The sequence below is a fragment of the Belonocnema kinseyi genome, chromosome 10, assembly GCF_010883055.1.
Source record: "Belonocnema kinseyi isolate 2016_QV_RU_SX_M_011 chromosome 10, B_treatae_v1, whole genome shotgun sequence".
Classification (NCBI taxonomy): Eukaryota; Metazoa; Arthropoda; class Insecta; order Hymenoptera; family Cynipidae; genus Belonocnema; species Belonocnema kinseyi.
The window spans coordinates 249,288-269,968 of NC_046666.1; the positions used below are offsets into that span (position 1 = coordinate 249,288).

Below are 20,681 nucleotides of genomic sequence, written 5' to 3' on the forward strand. Positions count from 1 at the left end.
TTTTTTCACAATCTTAAAAATTGATCAATATTTTAATAATATTGATTATGGCCAAGCAGACAAGACAAAATTAACATCTTAAACTATTAAAAATGTCATTACTTGAAAAGAAAATTCAGATACTTTCTCTCTCTCTCTCTCTCTCTCTCTCTATTTATAAGTTTGTCCAATGATACTTTTCAGTTCTTGGAACTTCTGATAGGTTCGCTGACTGCGCCGCATAGTACGAAAATGCGTTCTGCGCAACTCAACACGTGATTTTAATACACCATGCTGCGCTGCTACTCCCCAGTTGTCTCCAGTATTCTACTGGCAAAATAATCACTGGTGTGATACACAGCCTTTGTTTTTTTTTGAATGATCGTTCTGATCAGGTATTACATTGCAATTATCTACTATAGAAATTGCTGTAAATTATCAATTATTTATTGCAACAATTCTTATGAATTCTTTTTGTGAAATACTGTGGTTGGGAAGGATACTCTTTAATATTGATCTATAATCGTAAAATAGTTGTGACAGTAGAGTAGAGTAATTATCTCTAATTTTGGTATAGATCTTTGCCCTGAAGGTATAAAAAAAGATCGATTGCTATGAATTAGTGAAGAATAAAGTTGAGTGAAATCCCAAAAATGACTGAGAGCCTTGTCAGTGAATGGCTTGCTGATTGCGCGGATCTTTCTCCAAACGAATTGCACAGTTTTGCAAGTACCCTCGCCCAAGATAATGAGATAGTACGGGCACTTTATGTTTTGCTGGAAGAACGCACCAAGTATAATCAGGTAGTACTTTTTAATTTTTACTTTTGCTCTACTAGAAAAAATCGGTTCTCAAAATTGACTAATTTTCTACGTATGTTTTAGTTGGTCGACACTGTGTGCAATAAATTATTCGATTTTTATCGATCTCAAGAAACTGAACTTGAGCGCTTCACATTGCAATTTTTGCCAACATTAATATACATTTATTTAAATTCTGTTGCCCATGGTGATATTAAGGTAAGAACATTTTTTTTAATAGCTGTCTTTCACGATAGAAAACTTTAAACTCGATTTTCTCGAAACTACTTTTTTTGACACCTTTGACAAATTTATTTCGAAACTAATGAACCGATTGACTTGAAATTTGGACAACTCATTCTTCAAGTGTGTCTCTATCGTGTGAATTACGATCTTGAACAAATATTGTTATTTAACAAAGTTATGAACAATTTAACTTGCAAAAATGAGGTCGAAAAATTCAAAAGTCCGTCATTTTCTTGTTGTTGTTTTTTTTTTTTTTTTTGAAATAGAAATTCTGATTGTAGTTGACACGATAGCCAAAACTATACAGATTATAAATCTTTTTTATTTTTTTATTTCGGGTCAACCGTCCCCGAAATATTTGAGCAAAAGCTGGATAGGATACTTTACACTGTAAAAATTTGGAAGGAACACATTATTTTTACTATCAAATAATATTCTTTGAAAAATAAAATAATAAAATCACGGATGACCAGAATCTCCCCTCAAGTGTCCTCGTGATTTTCCTGGTCCGAAAATAATAGCAGAGGGAATTTTTTTCAATGTAGGAATGACTTTGTGAAATATCTTTGATTTTTTAATTATAGTTAGACATTAACGTCATCTCAAGGATAAAACTTGTAAGAGCAATTACGAAAATAATAGGTTTCTTTTATCAGTGTCACACTTTTTCATAATATTATGAAGACCATTCATGTTCAGGAAACGGGAAGTTTTCTCGTATTATATATAAAACAATATTTTATAAAAAAAAGTATTTTTTTTTACAATTTTCAATATTTTGACTTTCTTTGAGTAGACAGTACCAACGGAAATTAACGTATCCCAAAAATCTATCAAAACGTAGAGAAGAGGGATTTTAAACGAAAATGGAGCAATAATTGAGGGATGAATTGTTTCAATTAAAATTAATGTAAATTGCGCATTCAGTGTAATATGAAACACTTTCAAATTCTCGAGATTTCAAGTCGAATATATTGAATTTTCAAAAAACCAGATGATATTTCTTATCAAAAAGACGATTTTTTTACCAAATAGTTTAATTTTTCACTTAAAAATGATAAATTTCAAACCAAAATATAAATTTTGATATTTTCAGATGAAAAAAATTATTTTTTATTCACAAAAAAGAAACCAATTTTTAATTAAACAGTTTAATTTTTTAAAAAACGAGACGAATCTTTTAAAAATATTAATTTTTAGCAAACCAGTTAACTTTCCTCCAAACAGTTGAATTTTCTACCATAATTGTGGAATTTTCAACTATAATTGTTGAATTTTTAACTAAAATATATGAATTTTCAGTCAAAAAATTAAAGCTTTAAACAAAATGATGAATTTTTCAGCAAAAAGGTGATTTTTTTAACAAAAAACATGAACTTTCAACAGAATACTGCAATTTCCATCAACATTATTGAATTTTAAAACCGAAAAGATAATATGTCTACAAAACGGATGAGTTTTCAACCCAAAAATAATAATTTTAACGAAAAAATTGATATTCTATCAAAAAGTTAATTTTTCATAAAATTCGTTTAATTTTATACCAAATAGTTTAACTTAAGCCAAAAATATAAATTTTAATTTTAAAAAAAACTTCATTTTCAAACAAAAAGTTCATTATTTATTAAGTTTTTTAATCCGGAACCAAACCAAATTAATTTAGACCCAAACAGTTTCATTTTTAACAAAAAATATTAATTTTAGACCAAAAAAGGCAAACTTTCAACAAAAAAAATAAATTTTCGACCAAGTGGTCGAATTTCTAAATCAAAAGAAAACAGTTTGTGATTTAAATTAATTTTTTTAAATGAAATTTTAACTAATAAATATTAGTTAAGATTTTATTTAAAAAAAATTAATTTTCAATAAAAAAATTGAATCTTGTAATAGTCGAATTTGGTGTTACATAGTAGAATTTTCTACCAATTTGTTGAATTTTCTATAGAAAGAGTTTAATTTTTAACCCGAAAATATAAAATTTGAACAAAAAAGTTCATTTTCAACCAAATAGTTAATTTTTCAATTTAAACAAAATTAATTTTTACCCCAAAAAATGAAGTTTCAACAAAGTACTTTAATTTTCAACCAAAGATGAATTCTCTAGTGAAATTATGAATCTTGACACCCCCCCCCCCCCCCCCCCCCCCACACCCAAATTATTTTTGAGAAACTAGTTAAATTTTAAACCAGGAAGTTTATTTTTGTATAATTAATTTTGTATATTTTTTATGATTATTTTTAATAAAAAATATATATTGCATAAACGGTTTCATTTTTAATAAACAATCAGGAAATATATTTTGTTCTTAAAAATAAATTTAAAAAAATGCATTAATTTTAAATTAAATAGTCGAGTTTTCATTCGAGTAGTTTAAGTTTTTAGTCTAAAAGGTATCACTTTTTGATTAAAAATGAAATAATTAAACTTTTTATGAAAAATACATAATTTTCAATGTAGAAAATCGATTTTTTTGTACAAAACATTCAACTTTTTAACACACAAAAATTTTTTGAACTAAAAAAATTTTATTTTTCAAACCAAAAGGACGAATTTTTTAGAAAACAGTTTAATTTTCAACTCGAAAATATGAATTTATAACTAAAAAGGCAATCCTTCAACAAAAACCATAAATTTTCGAATAAGTCGTCGAATTTCTAAATTTAAAAAATCGGTTTTTATTTGAAAATGTATTAGTTGAAATTTAATTTTTAAAAAATTAATTTTCAATGAAAAAATTAATCTTGTACAAAACAGTCGAATTTGTTGTTCCATAGTTGAATTTTCTATAGAAAGAGTTTAATTTTTAATCCGAAAATATAGAAATATAAACAAAAAAGTTCATTTTCAACAAAATAGGTAATTTTTCAATTTAAAAAATAAATGTTTACTCCGAAAAGTTAAAGTTTCAACAAAGTAGATCAGTTTTCAGTCAAAGATGAATTTTCTAGTGAAATTATGAATCTCCAACCCAGAAAAAAATTGATTTTTGAGAAAGTAGTTAAACTTTCAACCATGAAGTTGATTTTTCAAACTTAAAAGATGAATTTTTTAATAAAAAAATATAATATGTTGCATAAACGGTTTCATTTTTAACAAACAAAAAAATTATTTTGTGTCGAAAAATAAATTAAAAAAAAAATGCATCAATTTTAAACTAAATATTTGAATTTTCAATCAAGAAGATTAATTTTCTACTAGGAAAGATGAATATTCAATCGAGTAGTTGAAGTTTTTAGTCTAAAACGCATCACTTTTTAATTAAAAATGATATAATTAACCTATTTTTGAAAAATACATATTTTTCAATGCAGAAAATCGATTTTTTTTACAAAAGAGTCAACTTTTTAACATGAAAATATGAGTTTTGGATTTAAAAAAATTGAATTATTAAGTCAAAAGGACGAATTTTTTACAAAGCAGTTTCATTTTCAACCCTAAAATATGAATTTTTAACTAAAAAAGTGAAAAAAGTGATTTTATACCTAAAAGGCGAATTTTCAACAAAAAATGGAAGTTACATTTTTAGTTTACAAAAAGTAATTCTTAACGGACAAAAAACGAGTTTCATATTCAACCCAAAAGATGGTTTTCTATCCAAGAAGCTTAATTTTTTTTTTACTTTTAAAGAAAAAATGTTATTTTCAACCAAGAATTTGAATTTTCAACTAAATTTATGAATCTTGACCCAAAAACATGATTTTTTAATAAAGAAGTTTAATTTTCTTTTGAGAATTTAAGTTTTGAATTTTGATGTTTTCTAAAAATTGGAGTAACTCTGGTAATAATTAACGTGTCAAGTTCTGGAGCTCATTTTAAGGTTGGGCCTCATAAAGTATTTTCTAAATTTTTAATAAATTTGTATAATTTTTTCTCTAGATTCTGCCTTAAGATCGAACTTGATGCAAAAAAAGTCGCAAAATTTCAAATAATAATTCATTTTTTCAAATTAAAAATAATACTTTTACAACTCTTAGTAAAATTTTCTAAAGCATGATCGTGAATATTTTAAATTATGTCGCGAGTACAATCATTATTTGAATTTATACGACTTTTTTTTACAAAGTTCGAGCCTAGAGTAGAATCTTGAGAAAAAATTACAAAAATATATTAATAATTTAGGAAAATATTTTTAAGATTTCGGTTTAAAATGATTTCAAGAACATAAAAAAATGTGATTTATTTTTTCAGTCATTCCAATTTTTCAAAAACAGCGCATTTTTAGGTTTTTGCAATATGCTTTTACAAAATGGACATTTTCCTTTTAATTAGGGCTTTTTAGCATTATTAGAATAAAAATTAGAAACAGCTGCATCATTCTGACATTTGCCGACAAAAAAATCGTTTTTTCAATGTCAATCTTTTTAATTGGAAACTCGTTGCTAATTTTAACAAGAATTATACATAGTTGATAAATATGATGATTTTTCAAAAGAAATCCATTATTTTGGCCGAGAAAAAAATTTCAATGTCAATTTTTTTATTCCGAAATTTCATGATAACTTAAGTAATACTCATAATAGGGTTGTTTCGCGATTTTAGATCAAATCATTTTTTACTACGCAATATTAACCCGAACTGAAAGTGCGTTATAATTTTTTTTTTATGTTGGGTCGTTCAACAGAAAGAAATTATTAAAAATTGAAGGCGGTAAAACACTTATTCAAATTGGTGTCCCTGACTCAGAGGTTCTCATAATTATATATCAATGTGAGGATGTGAAAACTCATGAGAAAGAGGTTAGGTCACAGTCTACTGTCATTTCTGACTATTTTGATTTGATAGCTTTATTTGTTAAAATTCATATGACAAATAAGTTCTCCTGATGTAATATTTTAATTGAGAGTCAGTAGTACGTTGAATGAAAACAGCAAGTACAATTATCAACACATTTCAAAATCGTACATATTTACGAATTATTCAGTAAGCATGACTACATTTAAGTACTTTTTCAGTGAATTTTTTTACAAAAGTTTTTGTGTAAAATGTTTTGTAAACAATATTTTGCGACTGCAATTTTCGATGTGCACATAACACAAAACATCGGCACAGAAAAATATATTTGAGAATCACTGACACATATGCTGTGATTGGTGGAAAATCCGACCCGTTTGACGTCAAAGGGGCCCTCCAATCGACATCGTGATAGAAAATTCATATGTTAACATTAAATTAAAAATAGTAAACAACATGTGAAAAATATTTTATGGGCGTTTTTAAATTTAGAATTTTATATACTGTAAAATCTATTTATTGAAAAAATGATATCTGACATTGAAAACAACCCTATTAGCTGATCTGATAAATTATATGATTTTTCAAACCAAGTGCATTATTGGGACATTTTGCGAGGACAATTCTTTTTCCTCAATGCGAGACCGTTTTGTTTTGTTAAATAATTTCAATAATATATTCGGGATTGTGATATTATTGAGCAGAGAAGTAGTATTTATTGATGAACTGAAAATGGTGATAAATGGAGATAATGATTTATCTAGTTATAAAAATGTATGAAATTTGCAGAATTGCCGGTCTGTCGAAACACTGTTGATCGGATTATATAATTTGGAAGTTGTGGATGCGAGTGGCCAACCAAAAGTCGTGTCATTCAGATTGCCCTCCTTAGCTATGCTATCGATTTATCACGAAGTAAGAATCTTATCAATTAATAATCCAATTTTCTCTTTGTAAAAATCAATCTCAGTACTGGGAATGGTTAAACTGCGATACGCCACCTGGTGACAAAAATTCGAACTAGAGAGAATAGGCACGATTTTAAAGATGCATTTTAATTTCTGCATAAAAGTATTTTTGCCATTTTTTTTGTAGAGTTTAAAGTATTTATTAGATAATAAAAATAAGTCTTTATCGGAAACAAAGTGTTGTAGATGGAATTTACATATAATACAGTGAAAAAACACATTATTTGAAACAAATATTTTTCTAAAAAAAAACAATTACCGTTCTCTGTATTGTGATTTTCGAACAATTATAAACCTAAATGAACTTATTGTGAAGCAAAAATGAATGCACAGTGAATTTTTATTAATTTATACATGAAATATTTACTATTTAAAAATCTGATCTAAAAGTTAGGTTAGAATTCGTATTTAAATTCCAGTCGTCTATTATTCGTATTATTGGCATAATATGGATCAAATTTGTCGCAACATACATTAATTAAAGTTTATTTATGCTTAAAATCCATTGAAACTCACATGAAATAGTGAAATAATTGTATTTTTTTTTAAACCTATTTTACAAAAATGTGTTTTTTCATTCTATAAGATGAAAATTCTCTCTAAAACTATTTTTTTTTTTTTTTGATGAAAATTTGTTTTTAGTATTCAATAATTGTTTTATACTTTACAAAACAATCGTAAAAACACTTTAATGCAAAAATTAAAATACATGTTTAAAATGGTACCTACTCTCTCTAGTTCCATTTTTCGACACCATGTGGCGAAATGGTAGACCACCATTCCCAAATCCCAATGCACTATAGAATGATAGATGATTATTGGATGTTTTGTCAGCCTTCTAGCTTGGCACCTGCATCGTTGACTGAAAGTGCTGTTCGTCGATTTGAAGAGTGCAACACGAAACTTGTGACGTGGGGACCATTGCAGCAAGTGGAAATACTAAATGCTCAGAATAGATTAAGAGTGATGACGGCTTTACTTTTCATCTACAATCAGCAGCTTTCATTTATATCGAAACATTCGCTGGAGCAATTGTGCAAGGTTGCCACAAAGTGAGTCATTTAAATCAGACACATTACAGACTGGTTCCTTAAAACCTATATTCAGTCAAAGTCCCTAAACTACCCTATTTTCAAGATTTGATTGCTTCCTATGTGCAGCCCATAATATTGTTATTTGATCAATCCTGAGGATCAATTAGATAAAATGATGAAAAAGGATTTCATTCTATTTTTCAAATTCCCTGGCATTCTCTGAACATTTTAGAAAATTTCAAAAGATTTTAAAAGTTTTGAAATATCTTAGGGTTTTTCCAAAATATTGCAAATAAATTTTCAATTGAATTCAGCAATTTAATGTAATTTCAAAGGATATGAAATATTTGTGGCACTTCATTTTGGAATTCGCCCTCAATGCTTATCAATTTGTCCGGAATTCTTTTAAATTCCTTTGAATACTTCTGAATTCTAATTTGGTCAATGAAATTGTGACATTTTTTTGTTGAACTCATGTTCAAGTCTTCAAAACTCACCTCAAATTCTTAGCAATTTCATCCACTACTCTTCAATTCTCTTTCATTTTTCTTAACTTATTTAAAACTTGTACTAAATGCAATGATTTTCAGTTTATATTTGTTATGAATTTTATCGGATTCTTCTCCTTCCTCTTAAATTCCTTTAAATTAACTCAAATTTAATTGTAGTAAATCGAATTTTTTGGATTTAAACAAAAATTTCCAATTCATTTGAATTCTTTTGAATTTAACTCGAATTGTTTTCTAATTATTAGTCACTTTTTTGGTTAGAAAATAGTAAGGTTTCAAAGATTTGAAGAGATTTATAGTTTTTTTTAATCATCCTGAATTCTTTTCAATTTTTTGGAATTCTCTTGGATTTTTTTAATTAACTTGAATTCTTTTAAATTTAATCAATTTTGTTCAATTCATTTTTTAAGTGTTTTTATTAAATTAATCTTAAATTCTTTCACCCTTTCCTCAAATTCTTAGGCATTTAATCAAATTCTATAAAGTTTTGTTCATATTTTTAAATTGTTATCAATTAATTTGAATTTTTTTTTAATTCGCCTGAAATCTTTATGAATTTATTTGAATTCTTCTCGGCTTCCTCTAAATTCATTCCAAATTTACGGAAATTAATGGAATATTGTTTTTTTTTTTCAATTTTCCAATTCACTTGAATTTTTTAGAATTTAACTTCAATTTTTTTAAACTAATTAGTCACTTCTTTGGTTAGAAATTAGTAGGATTTGAACAGATTCCAAGGTTTTTTTTAATTCACCTTGAATCTTTATGAATTTCATAAAATTCTTCTCGTTTTCCTCAAAATTCCTCTGAATTCATTCCAAGTTTACGGTAATTAATGGAATTTTTTCATTAAAAAAAATTATCAAATGCAATAAATTCTTTGGAATTCTCTTGATTTTTTTTAATTGACTGCAATTCTTTTTAATTTACTCAATTCTATTTAAATCAATGGATTAAATTGTGTTTTAAAGAGTTTATTTAATTGATCATAAATTCTTTTATACACACCTTGAACTTTTAAGCATTGCATCAAATTCTATAAAGTTTTCTTCACATTTTTTAATTTTTATTAATTTTTTTTTTTAATTAATTTTTTGTAATTCGTCTGAAATCTTTATTAATTTCGTCAAGTTCTTCTCATTTTCCTCAAAATTCCTGAAAATTCATTCCAAATTTACGAAAATTAATGGAATATCGATTTTTTTTATTTTCCAATTCATTTGAATTCTTTTCATTTTTTTGTAGTAATTAGTCACTTTTTTGGTTAGAAATTAGTAGGTTTCTTTAAATTCATTTCAAGTTTAGGGCAATTTAATGGATTTTTTTTAAATTATCCAATTCATTTGAATTCTTTTCAATTCAACTTGAATTTTTTTTTAGTAATTAGTCACTTCTATGGTTTGAAGTTAGTAGGTTTTCAAAGATTTGAAGAAATTCCAAGTTTTTTTTTAATTCACCCTGAATTCTTTCAAATGATTTGGAATTCTCTTGAATTTTTTTTAATTTACTCAATTCTTTTTAATTCAGTAAATTCGAATTTTTAAGTTTTCACTTAATTAATCTTAAATTCTTTTACCCTCATCTTGAATTTTTAGGCATTTCATCAAATTCTATCAAGTTTTTTTTCATATTTTTAAATTCTTATCAATTCATTTCAATTCTTTAGTTCGCCTGAAATCTTTATGAATTTCATCAAATTCTTCTCTTTTTCCTCTAAATTCATTTCAAATTCAAGGTAATTAATGGAATTTTTTTAATTATCCAATTCTTTTGAATTTAACTTGAATTTTTTGGTAGTCATTAGTCACTTCTTTGGCTAGAAATTAGTAAGGTTTCAAAGCTTTGAAGAGATTTAAAATTATTTATTGGAACTCAACCTGAATTCTATTAAATTGGCTCAGTTCTATTTAATTCTGTGGATTTGTTTATTTATTTAATTTATTTTGAATAACTTTTTAAACTTCACTTTGAATCTTTATGAATTTCATCGAATTCTTCTCGTGTACCTCTAATTTCCTCTAAATTCATTCAAACTTACGGAAATTAATGGAATTTTTCTATTTTTACAATAATTGTCCAATTCTTTTGAATTTAATTTGAATTGTTTCGAAATCTGGTGAATTTATCCTGAATTTGTTACCCTTTGAGCTAGAAAAAAGTAGCCTATGAGCGTGACTTAAGAAGTAGCCTTTGATCCCTATATTTTATTCCATAGGGACTGAGGGGCATGCTTCTTCTTCTTCTTCTTCTTTAAAATTTGAATTTATTGACCATTTATCCTCTTTCTTTTCTCCTGATTATTTTTGCAGACTTGTGACACAGGGATTTATGAAGCCAGGTCATCATCAGAGGTCTTCGTACAATAGTGAATCAAGTTTTGTACCGCGGCTCTTGCCTCGGATACCCGTTTCTAGTCAATTTCTTCTCGAGTTTCTCCATGCAATCTACTTCGCCATGTAAGTTTTTACATTTATTTATTTATTTATTTATTTTTGTTGAAATGAAAAAGAATTCCAATTTATAAATCCATTTTTTGGTAAAATACAACACACCTGTTTGCAATAGGTACAATGAGTGTTGGTATGTCGCAAATCAAGCCGCGGAAGACCTCCACAATAGAGCGTGTTATGAAACCTATCCTAATGTTATGTTGGTTACGAATGCAATACGTAATTCCGGCAGTTCTGGACCTTCAGGTCAGTCGCCTTATTCACATTTTTTTGCAATGCCAATGTTTATTTATAATTACAGTCGGTTAAATAAGAGTGTGGTCACGATTACTAGCGATCGGTAAATGCGAATGCTGTAATTTTTTTTTTCATACAGAGCTTTATGAAAGAGAATCAGCTGACTGTTCGTTTTAATACGAACCGAGCATTTTTCCAAAATGAGTGCCGCATACGCTTCGCGCTTCGAAGCAGTTTTTTTGTACTCGCACCCTAAAGGTCCCAAAATGACCCAAGTGGCTGCTGCAAAATATATGCAAAAGTCGAAATAGTTTGTGAGTAAGTGGGTGAATCGTTTCAAAGAGGTGAAAAGTGTCGATGACTTCCCAAATCGCACTTCTGTCCCAAGCATGCCTCGAAGATGCCAAGCCATTATTGACGCTGAAGGTGATTGCACCTGCTATTAATGTATTAGCATGAAAATTTTCGATCAAATAAAACAATATTTGAAAGAATTTTCGTATTGGGTCTTTTCATTTTCTCACAAAAGTGACCACGCTCTTAATTAACCGACTTTATGTTCAATATCTCCCTGAAGGAGTAACTTTACTCAGTCACTGTCTTACTTTATTATCATTCAACATCCACTCGTATTGAGTATTCTAACTGTACGTCACACTCGGTTGGTAAAGTCAAAATTTATAAGGCTTTACTACTTGTTGAAGTGGAAAACATTATTTAGATAGAAGTTTGACCAAAATTAATCGATTTAGGTGAAAGTAAGTGAAAAATCGTGATATCGCTTTGCTTTTCTGACAGAAAAGCCATCTCTCTAATTATTGTTGGCAATTGGGAATGTGTGCGATTTGGACAAGCCACCAGGAAACAATATAATGGGGCGTAATTGAGGGACCAATCTATAATGCATGTACTTGACAAAAAATGGGCACTTTTCTGTTGCCAGAAGAACGCACACACACAAACACATGTGTAAAATCACACTTACGTATAGTTCAAAACTTTCCGAGTGTGGCGTGCCAACCGCTCTTTAAAATAATATGGCCGCCCCCATTATTTTGCTTTGACAGATTGCTTGAACAAATAAATAATTAATAATCAGACAGGATTTTGTGAAATTTTTGTGGAATAAAAAATTATTCGCCATGAAAGAGGTAGGTATTATGTTTATGAAAATATCAACTTACTTTTACCAACACTATACGTGCGACAGGTATTCGACGCGTTCGTAATAAAAACAATAAACATACAACTTACACCACTCCGAAAATCTTGTACACTATACACCTGAAACCACACGTATTGGAAACTTTCGCTTTTATACAGCGATTTTTAATTTTAACATCCTTGCCTTTATTCACAAACTGTTGTTTATTTACATTTGACTCGCCTTCACATCGGCCGCCATATTTTTTTTAAGTGCGGTTGGCACGCCACGCTCGGGAAGTTTTGAACTATACGTAAGTGTGATTTTGCACATGTGTGCGTACGTACTTCTAGCAACAGAAAAGTCTTCATTTTCAGTTTCACTAGTTTGGTCTCCTTATATCTATTCGCCATGGTCATAACCACGAAGTAGTGTAAGGAGATCCCACTCCCGGAAAACTTGGACGCGTGAATTTGGATTTAGTTAGTTTGCATCGCTCGTAACGCCTTTTGCGGAAAAATGCGAAACAGAGAATATTTTCAAAATTCTCTGATCTCTCTTTGACTAATTTTTCATTTCAAATCATTAATATTCAATTACCAGCATTTTACGCTGGTGATACTTGTAACATATAATATTTTGTTAACAGAATAAAACATTATTTCGTATACAAATTTATTAATTTATGTCAAACGACAAAAAATGTATTTTCAACTATAAAAGATGACTTTTTAACAAAATATTTGAATTTTTAACAAAATAACAAAATGTTTAACATGATAGTTGAATATTCAACCTAAAAAGACAAATTCTCAACGAAAAAGTTTCATAATTTATATTTTAATCACAAAATAATTAAATTAATACAACAAAAGAGAAGAATTTTGAAACAAAAAACACGAATTTCTAAGAAATAACGATTATTCACTCAACAGGTAGATAAAAGTTTATCTAAACTACTGAACCTTCAAGCCAAAAACAAAATATAAATTTAGAACAAATAATTAATTTTCCATGAAACTGATGCATGCTTACCCAACAAAAATTAAATTTCAAACTCAAAAATTATTTTTCTTTTTTACGAAAAAAGGTTACTTGAAAAGATTTAAAACATTTTAAAGCGATTTTAAGGGATTAAAACAAATTCAAAGATTTTAAAGATTTGCCAAAGAGTTTAATTAATTTTAGTTAATTTTGAAATATTCTCAATGATTTTAAAGAAGTTGAAGTTGATACTCAAATTTGAGTATTTTCAAAAAATATTACAGGATAGGTACGATTTTAAATATGCAATTTAGTTTGTGCATACAAATGTTTTAACGACTATTTTGTGGAATTAAAACTATTTATTTGATACTAAAAATAAGTATTTATCGGAAACAAAGAGGTTTAGATGAAATTTACATCTTATACATTGATAAACCACACTCAAATTAAAATTTTATTAATTTGTACATGAAATGTTTTATATTTAAAAATCTTATCTAAATGGTAGGTTACAATTCGCATTTTAATTCCAATCGTACATTATTCGTATTCTTTGCAGAATCTGGATAAAATTTGTCTCTACGTACATTAATTAAACTTTATTTAAGCTTACAATGCATTGAAATTTACATGAAACAGTGACATAATTATATTATTGATTTAAAACCGTTTTGACAGAATGTGTTTTTTTAATGTATAAGATGGAAATTTTATCTAAAACAAATTGTTTTTAATAAAGATTTGTTCTTAGTATTCAATCATTTTTTTAAACTTCACAAAACAATCGTAAAACATTTTTATGCAAAAATTGAAATACCTCTTTAAAATTGCACCTACTCTTTCTAGTTCCAATTTTCGGGGCCAGGGGGCGAAATGGTAGATCACCAATCCCAATAATTCATAAAGATTTAAGGATTTACAAGAGATTTTATGTCAGTTTTAGTGAATTTAAAGCATGTCAAGCGAGTTATTGAAAAGTTATTTTAAAAGATTTTAATGAATTTTTAGAGATTTCAAGGGATTTAAAAAAATTCAAAAATTTCAAGAGATTTAAAGGAATCTAAGTAAATTTAACGGGTTTTAATTAATGTTACTCAATTTTATAAGTTTTTAATTGATTTTAAAGAAAATAATGAAAGTTCAAAAAAATTCGGAGGAGTTTAAGGATTTTCAAGAAATCTTATTTACTGAACGGGATTTTAAAGTTTGTTTTTAAAAGGTTTAAAAATAATTCAATAAGTTTATGGGTTTACAAGAGATTTTATAAGATTTTAAGACAGTTTTATTGACTAGAGAATGTCAAGCGGGTAATTGAAAATTTATTTCAACGGATTTGAAGGAATTTAAAGATTTAAGGGATTTTTAAGACATTTGAAGAAATTTAAACAAATTTAAGAGGTTTGAATTAATTTTAGTCAATTTTGAGAAACTTTGAAAAATTGTGAATGCTTGTAAAGAAGTTGAAGCGATTTAAAAGAAAATAGAAAATAAAAAAATGGGAGGATTCTAAGGATTTTCAAGACATCTTACAGGATTTCTAAGAAGGATCACAGTCTTCGATCATTTTTATTTTCTCCTTGTACCTTTCTCTTACGTTACCGACCGAGTGTGACCTAATGTTAGAATACTCAATTATCTATAAATTCGATATTTTCACTTCAACCACCAGCTAACTTCACTTCGTTGATTGCTGAGGGGAATAAAGAATGGCACCAGATGCATTGGATTCGATGCATTTTTTCCCTATTTTGTTTATATCTTCGTAAAAACTAATTATTTTTGTCTATATAAGTATATTTGAAAAATGGTCTTTATTTTTTAAGAAATATTTAAGGGACCGTACTTAAATTGCGTAACAGCTCAAATAATGGGAAGGGTCGAGACATTTTCTTGCGATTCATTGTTAAGATAGGGTGGATGGGGTCCTTGACTCATGTACGTAATTGTTTTAAATTCGCAAAAACTTTCAACTGAATTTCATTTTTTTAGCCATAAATTTAATTATTTGGTTGAAAATTTAACCATTTTCTTAAAAAGATATCCTTTTTTACTGCAAATTCAACCTAATCTTTTTGGGTTAAAAATTCAATTTTTTTGGAAGAACATTAATCTTTTGTTTCAAATTCATATTTTTTGCTGATAAGTCAACTAAAACCTTTTTTGGATGAAAAATATTTTTTCAGTAAATTTGTCTTTTCAAATTAAAAGTTAATCTTTTTCAGAAGAATAGTGTATCTTTCTAGGATTAAAATAAGTTTGTTTTGTTGAAAATTCTACTATTTCCAACAAAATTCACTGTTCATTTAAAATTTGGATTTTTGTGTTGAAAATCATTTGAATTTCTTTTTAGATGAAGATTCAACTCTTCTTGAAAATTTTTATTTTGTTTTTATTTGAAAGTTTACCTGTTTTAGTAGAAGTTCAATTTTTCTTGAACAAAAATGCATTTGTTTGGTTGCAAATTGAACAATCTGGTTAAAAAGTCATACTTTTTGGTTAAAATTTCGACTATTTAGCATTAAATTTACTTATTGCTTACAATTCTTATTTTGGTGTTGAAAAATAAACTAAGAGCCTCCTTTGGATGGAAATTTAACCTTTTTTTCAAGTTTTTTTTTTAATTTCATATATTTTAGAAGAAATTTCATCTTTTTTAAATATAAATATAACTGTTTGTTTCAAAATTCAACTCTTTTTTGAAAGTTGGCTTTTTGATTTTAAAATTCATCTGTATTAGAAAAAATTTCATTTTTCTTATAGATAAATATGCAACTGTTTGTTTGAAAATTCCACAATTTTGTAGAAAACTCATACTTTTGGTTGAAACTTCTGCTTTTTTGTTGAAAATTCAGCTGTATTTCCTAGAAGATATAATTTTTAATTGAAATTCATATTTTTGTGTTGAAAAGTAGATTGAAATTATTTTAAAATGAAAATTCAACTCTTTTTTTTTTTGTTTGAAAAATTGTGTTTTTGACTTAAAAATTCACCAGTTTTAGTAGAATTTTCATATTTCTTGGACAAAAAGGGAACTGTTTGCTTGAAAATTTAACAATCTTGGTAAAAAACCATACTTTTTGGTTAAAAATTGAACAACGTAACCAAAAATTAACTTATCGTTTACAATCCTTATTTTGGCGTTGAAAAGTTTTAGGAGAAATTTCATTTTTCTTAGATAAAGATGCAACTGTTTGTTTGAAATTTTGGTGTTGAAACAAGAACAGAAATCCTTTCTGGATGAAAAATCCACTATTTTTTTTTAAATTTGTTATTTTCTTAATTTAAAAATTCATCTGTTTTTAATTTTATCTTTCTTGGGTTAAAACGCAACCTTTTTTATTGAAAATTCTACGTTTTTGTTGAAAATTTACTTTTTTTTAAAACTTATGTTTTGTTGTGGAAAAATGAACTGAAATAATTTCTGGGCGAAAGTTTAATTTTAAAAAAAAGTTGTCATTTTTATTAAAAATTCATAGTTTTTAGTAAAAATGTCATCTTTCTACGAAAAAATTCAATTATTTGGTGTAGAATTCAACTATTGTGTTGAAAACTCACCCTTTTTGGTTGCAAAAATTCGTCTTTTTCGATTGAAAATTAAACTTTTTCGTAGAAACTTATAGATTGTTGAAAATTCATATTTTGATCTTCAAAAGTCACGTGGAATCTTTTTCGGCTGAAAATGCAACTATTTTTATGAATTTTTTAAATATAAAAATCCATCTGTTTCAAGAGAAATTTAATCTTTTTGTTGTGTGTAAAATTTCAAATATTTGGTAGATAATTAAACTGTTTTGTTAAAGTTATATTTTTTGGTTAAAAATTCTTATTTTTTATTTAAAATTCAATTTTTTCGTAGAAACTTATTTCTCGTTTAAAAATTCATATTCTGATCGTGATGAGTCAACTAAAATATTTTCTAACAGAAAATTCAACTATTTTTTAGAAAATTTATCTTTTTCATTTAAAAATGCATGTATTTTAGTGGAAATTTAATTTTTTATGAAAATTACACTTTTTGGTTAAACCTGATTCTTCTTTGCGTGAGTATTCAAATATTTAATTTGAAATTATTTATAATAATTATAATATTTAGGTTGAATTAGTGTCTTAAGAAATTTTTTTTTAAGATTTATATTTTCATCTGAAAATTTATATATTCGATTGAAAGTTTAACTATTTTGTTAAAAATAATTCTTATTTAATTGGAAATGCAACTAAAAAAAAATATAATTCTCACGGTTTGAAATTTCATTTTTGTATAGAAAATTCGTTTTTTGACTTTATAAATAAAATAGACAGAACCTAATGATTCAGTAATTTATGTAACATTCTATTTCTGCTTTGAGTAAAAAATCTTTTTTTTTTTTAATAATTCGTCCTTCTGGTTTAAAAATTCTTTTTGTTTGTTAAAAAAGCCATTTTTATAGTAGAAAATGGATGTTTTTTCAAATAAATTAGTAAATTTGATACTTTAAAATTTGTATCTAAAGAACTGTTTTATTCTTCTTATAAAGATTCTATGTTGAAAAGTATTATACAAGATTAAAATATTGACAATTAAATATCAATTATCAAGGAAAATAAAAAATTTTTCAAGAAAAACTTCCGGAATAGTTTTGAAAGTGAAGTTTCCATAATTGTTATTTATTGCGAAGATATTACAGAAATAAATTTTTGTGGCGCCATTCTCTTTTTCCCGCAGCTTTCAACAAACTAAAGTTAGCTCATGGTTGAAGTGAAAATATCTAATTGCACGTATTTGAACATGTTTTATTTATAGGACAACCAGGGGAAAATTCTACAGGAATTGGAGTTGCTATGTCTTCTGCTACGACTGGCACGCCGATGTCCAAGTCCATGATAACAAATGCATCATTCCGCACCAAAAAATTACCAGGTGAGAACAAATTCATTTTTGGGGTCAAAATGTTGATTATTTTTTCTTTTTTAAATCTTTTACCAAGGCGACAGCTTGAAATTAAATTTAATGTTTAATTACCTATGAGCAGAAGTATGCGCCACGCCATTTTAAAATTACCTGCCTGCGGCGGGAATAGTAAACAGTGGCGCTGCGATCGTCACTCGATACATTTCAATTACAATCATTGCAAAGCTCACTCGATTTTTTCATTTTTTTTAAAACACTTTTTAACTGTTTTCGAAGATTTTTAAAACTAATTGACAATCTAAATTGTTTATTTCTTTAGACAGATCTCTTTGACTGAAAATTTGCCAATTTAATGGAAAATTAGTTTGTTTTTTTCCTTTTAATATCAATTTTTCAAACTGTAAATTGAATGATCAGAATTAAAAATTTAACTATTTCTTTGAACGTTCATTTTTTTGTCCAGTCGAAAATTAATTCTTGTATTTAAAATTTACCTACTAAATTTTTGGTTAAACATTTTTCTTTTTTGTAGGACTTTAATCTTGTTGGTTGAAAATTTATCTTTTCTGGTGGAAATTTCAACTATTATGCACTTATAAATTCATCATATTATTTAAATATAATTTTTTGTTCAAAATTCAACTAGCTAGTTGAGAGTTAAACTCAATTGTTAAAAATTCATCTCGTTGGTTGAAAATTTAACAATTTTGTTGAAATTTCGTTTTTTTTTGCGGTCGAATATCAATTTTTTAACTGAAATTCGAATTATTTCCGTATTTAACTATTCTGTGCAACATTAGTTTTTTTGTGTGTGAAAAATATATTTTTTTAACTGAAAATTTAAGCAATCCAGTTAAATATCCCATCATTTTTGTTAAAAATGTATCTCTATTTGAAAATTAATTTATTACTGCAAAGTTACTTATTCCATTATTGCCTTTTTGGCAGGCGTCGATAAATAACTTGGACAGTTTGGAAATAGATTTGGAACAACATATTTTTTAATCTTGAGTATTCTGCAACAACTACCGCCCATTTTTATTTACAGTTTATTTTCAAAACTTTTGAAAATAGATAAATATTACACCCCACAACTGCATTTTTATGGGAAAGCCTTTTAAACTAATGTCAGACAATCGAGTGACGATCGACACGCCGTTAGTTCGCCGCTCCGCCGCTGTGGGCAAAGCATGCCACAATTTTCTGTGACTGCAGAATCAATCATTCAATCAATCTCATCATGAAAACAAAAATAACCCCACCTTAAGACAAAACACACCTTTCTGTGAAAAAATGCCTTCATTGAACTCTCTTTTTCTTTTTACCAAATTTATATCTGTCTAGATTTATTTATTGCACTCATATTAAAGCAGATTGCCAAAAGGTCTTTTGAATTTTAACACTATTAGAAAATAGAAACCCTCTCTTTTTTAACTTTGTGTACATATTCTCCTATAATACACGAGGTAACTTTTTCCATTTCATCACAATACCACTGAATATCTTACGAATATCATAGACGACCTGGACGAGAATTTATTTGAGCCAATGGAACCAAAGAGTGTGCCAGTTGACAAACAAGTTCCTTCTGGCAATAGTAAGCGGCGAACGAAATTTTGGAAACAGCCGATTGTAAATTATACGGATGAGGAAGAAGTTGTAAGAACCAACTCTTCTTCATCAGTTGAAAACTCGAGACGAGGGAGTGTTTGTAGCAGTCAGGGTTCCCCGATAAAAGTTTCGCCTAAGAGAGGCAAAGATCAAAAGTCAAAAAAATCTGCTTCTGCTGGTGGTGGTGGCGGACAAGACGATGTGCACCGCAAGTCTCGGAGAAATTCGAAAGAAAAAATGGAGTCGCCCAGAGATGAAAACCGATTGAGTGCCGGTGCACGCTTGTATCGAGTAATGGAGGAACAAGCGCTGGGCGAAGCTATTGAAGGATCAAACGCAATTTTGTATACCGGAGAAAGCAGACGAATGAGCCTCTGCTCTCCCGTATCCTCTTCGCCGAGTTTTCGGTATACGCAAATTATCTGATCGCTAACTACGATGCTTGAGCACATATTTTCAATACATGTATAGTGTAAGGTCAAATTCATACCAGCAGACGCAGGATTTCACAGAGTCCGAGTGAATGGTTTGGTCTGATATAAATTTGACCTCCTGTATATTTTGCTGATGTGCACACTGACAATGTATATAGCCTCAATTATACTTTATAGTAATATATGAATGCTCACAAACTTGCCAAAAATATACATATATATGCTAGGCAACACTCTTTTTACCTGGAAAGATTTCACTCACAAAAAAAAACACGCTGAATTCTTGTTGATGCTTATTCCAGGGTGGCGACTTGACCGGGAATTCACTTCTGATCGTAGCGAAATTAAAGTTTTCTTAATTTTGGTCAATTTAGAAAAGTGACTTCTACTTTATCTATAGTTGCAGGTCATATGATTGAAAATAATAAGAGTATAGTGGGGTGATGTGAACCATATGTTTCTAAAAAAGTCCAATATAAGTGTCGTGAATATTTTTTTCACAAGTTCTTTGGCCATATCCATTAAAGAGAGTGGCACAGTACATTTTCGTACAGTCTGATTTGAAAATTTTCAATTCTCTGTTAAAACATTTCATTTTTCGCAAAAAAAGTTTTTTCTCAATTTCACAAAATGGTGGGGTGATGTGAACCGCTACTTAAATG

At 27.7% G+C, this 20,681-nt stretch overlaps 1 protein-coding gene across 2 annotated transcripts in view; it reads left to right on the forward strand.

The window, feature by feature from the left end:
* The first annotated feature begins 308 nt into the window (after positions 1-308).
* Positions 309-20,681, forward strand: part of LOC117181680 (hyccin) — a 27,399-nt gene continuing 7,026 nt past the window's right edge. Inside the window, exons 1-8 of one of the 2 annotated variants that reach the window (XM_033374593.1) lie at positions 309-374; positions 557-782; positions 864-998; positions 6,547-6,672; positions 7,560-7,777; positions 10,578-10,724; positions 10,834-10,964; positions 17,867-17,983. In XM_033374593.1, the coding sequence (XP_033230484.1) occupies positions 633-782; positions 864-998; positions 6,547-6,672; positions 7,560-7,777; positions 10,578-10,724; positions 10,834-10,964; positions 17,867-17,983 (1,024 nt within the window). In that variant the 5' untranslated portion in view covers positions 309-374; positions 557-632. Of the gene's footprint in view, positions 783-863; positions 999-6,546; positions 6,673-7,559; positions 7,778-10,577; positions 10,725-10,833; positions 10,965-17,866; positions 17,984-20,681 lie in introns of both variants that reach the window. The other variant, XM_033374592.1, reaches the window with a different exon arrangement.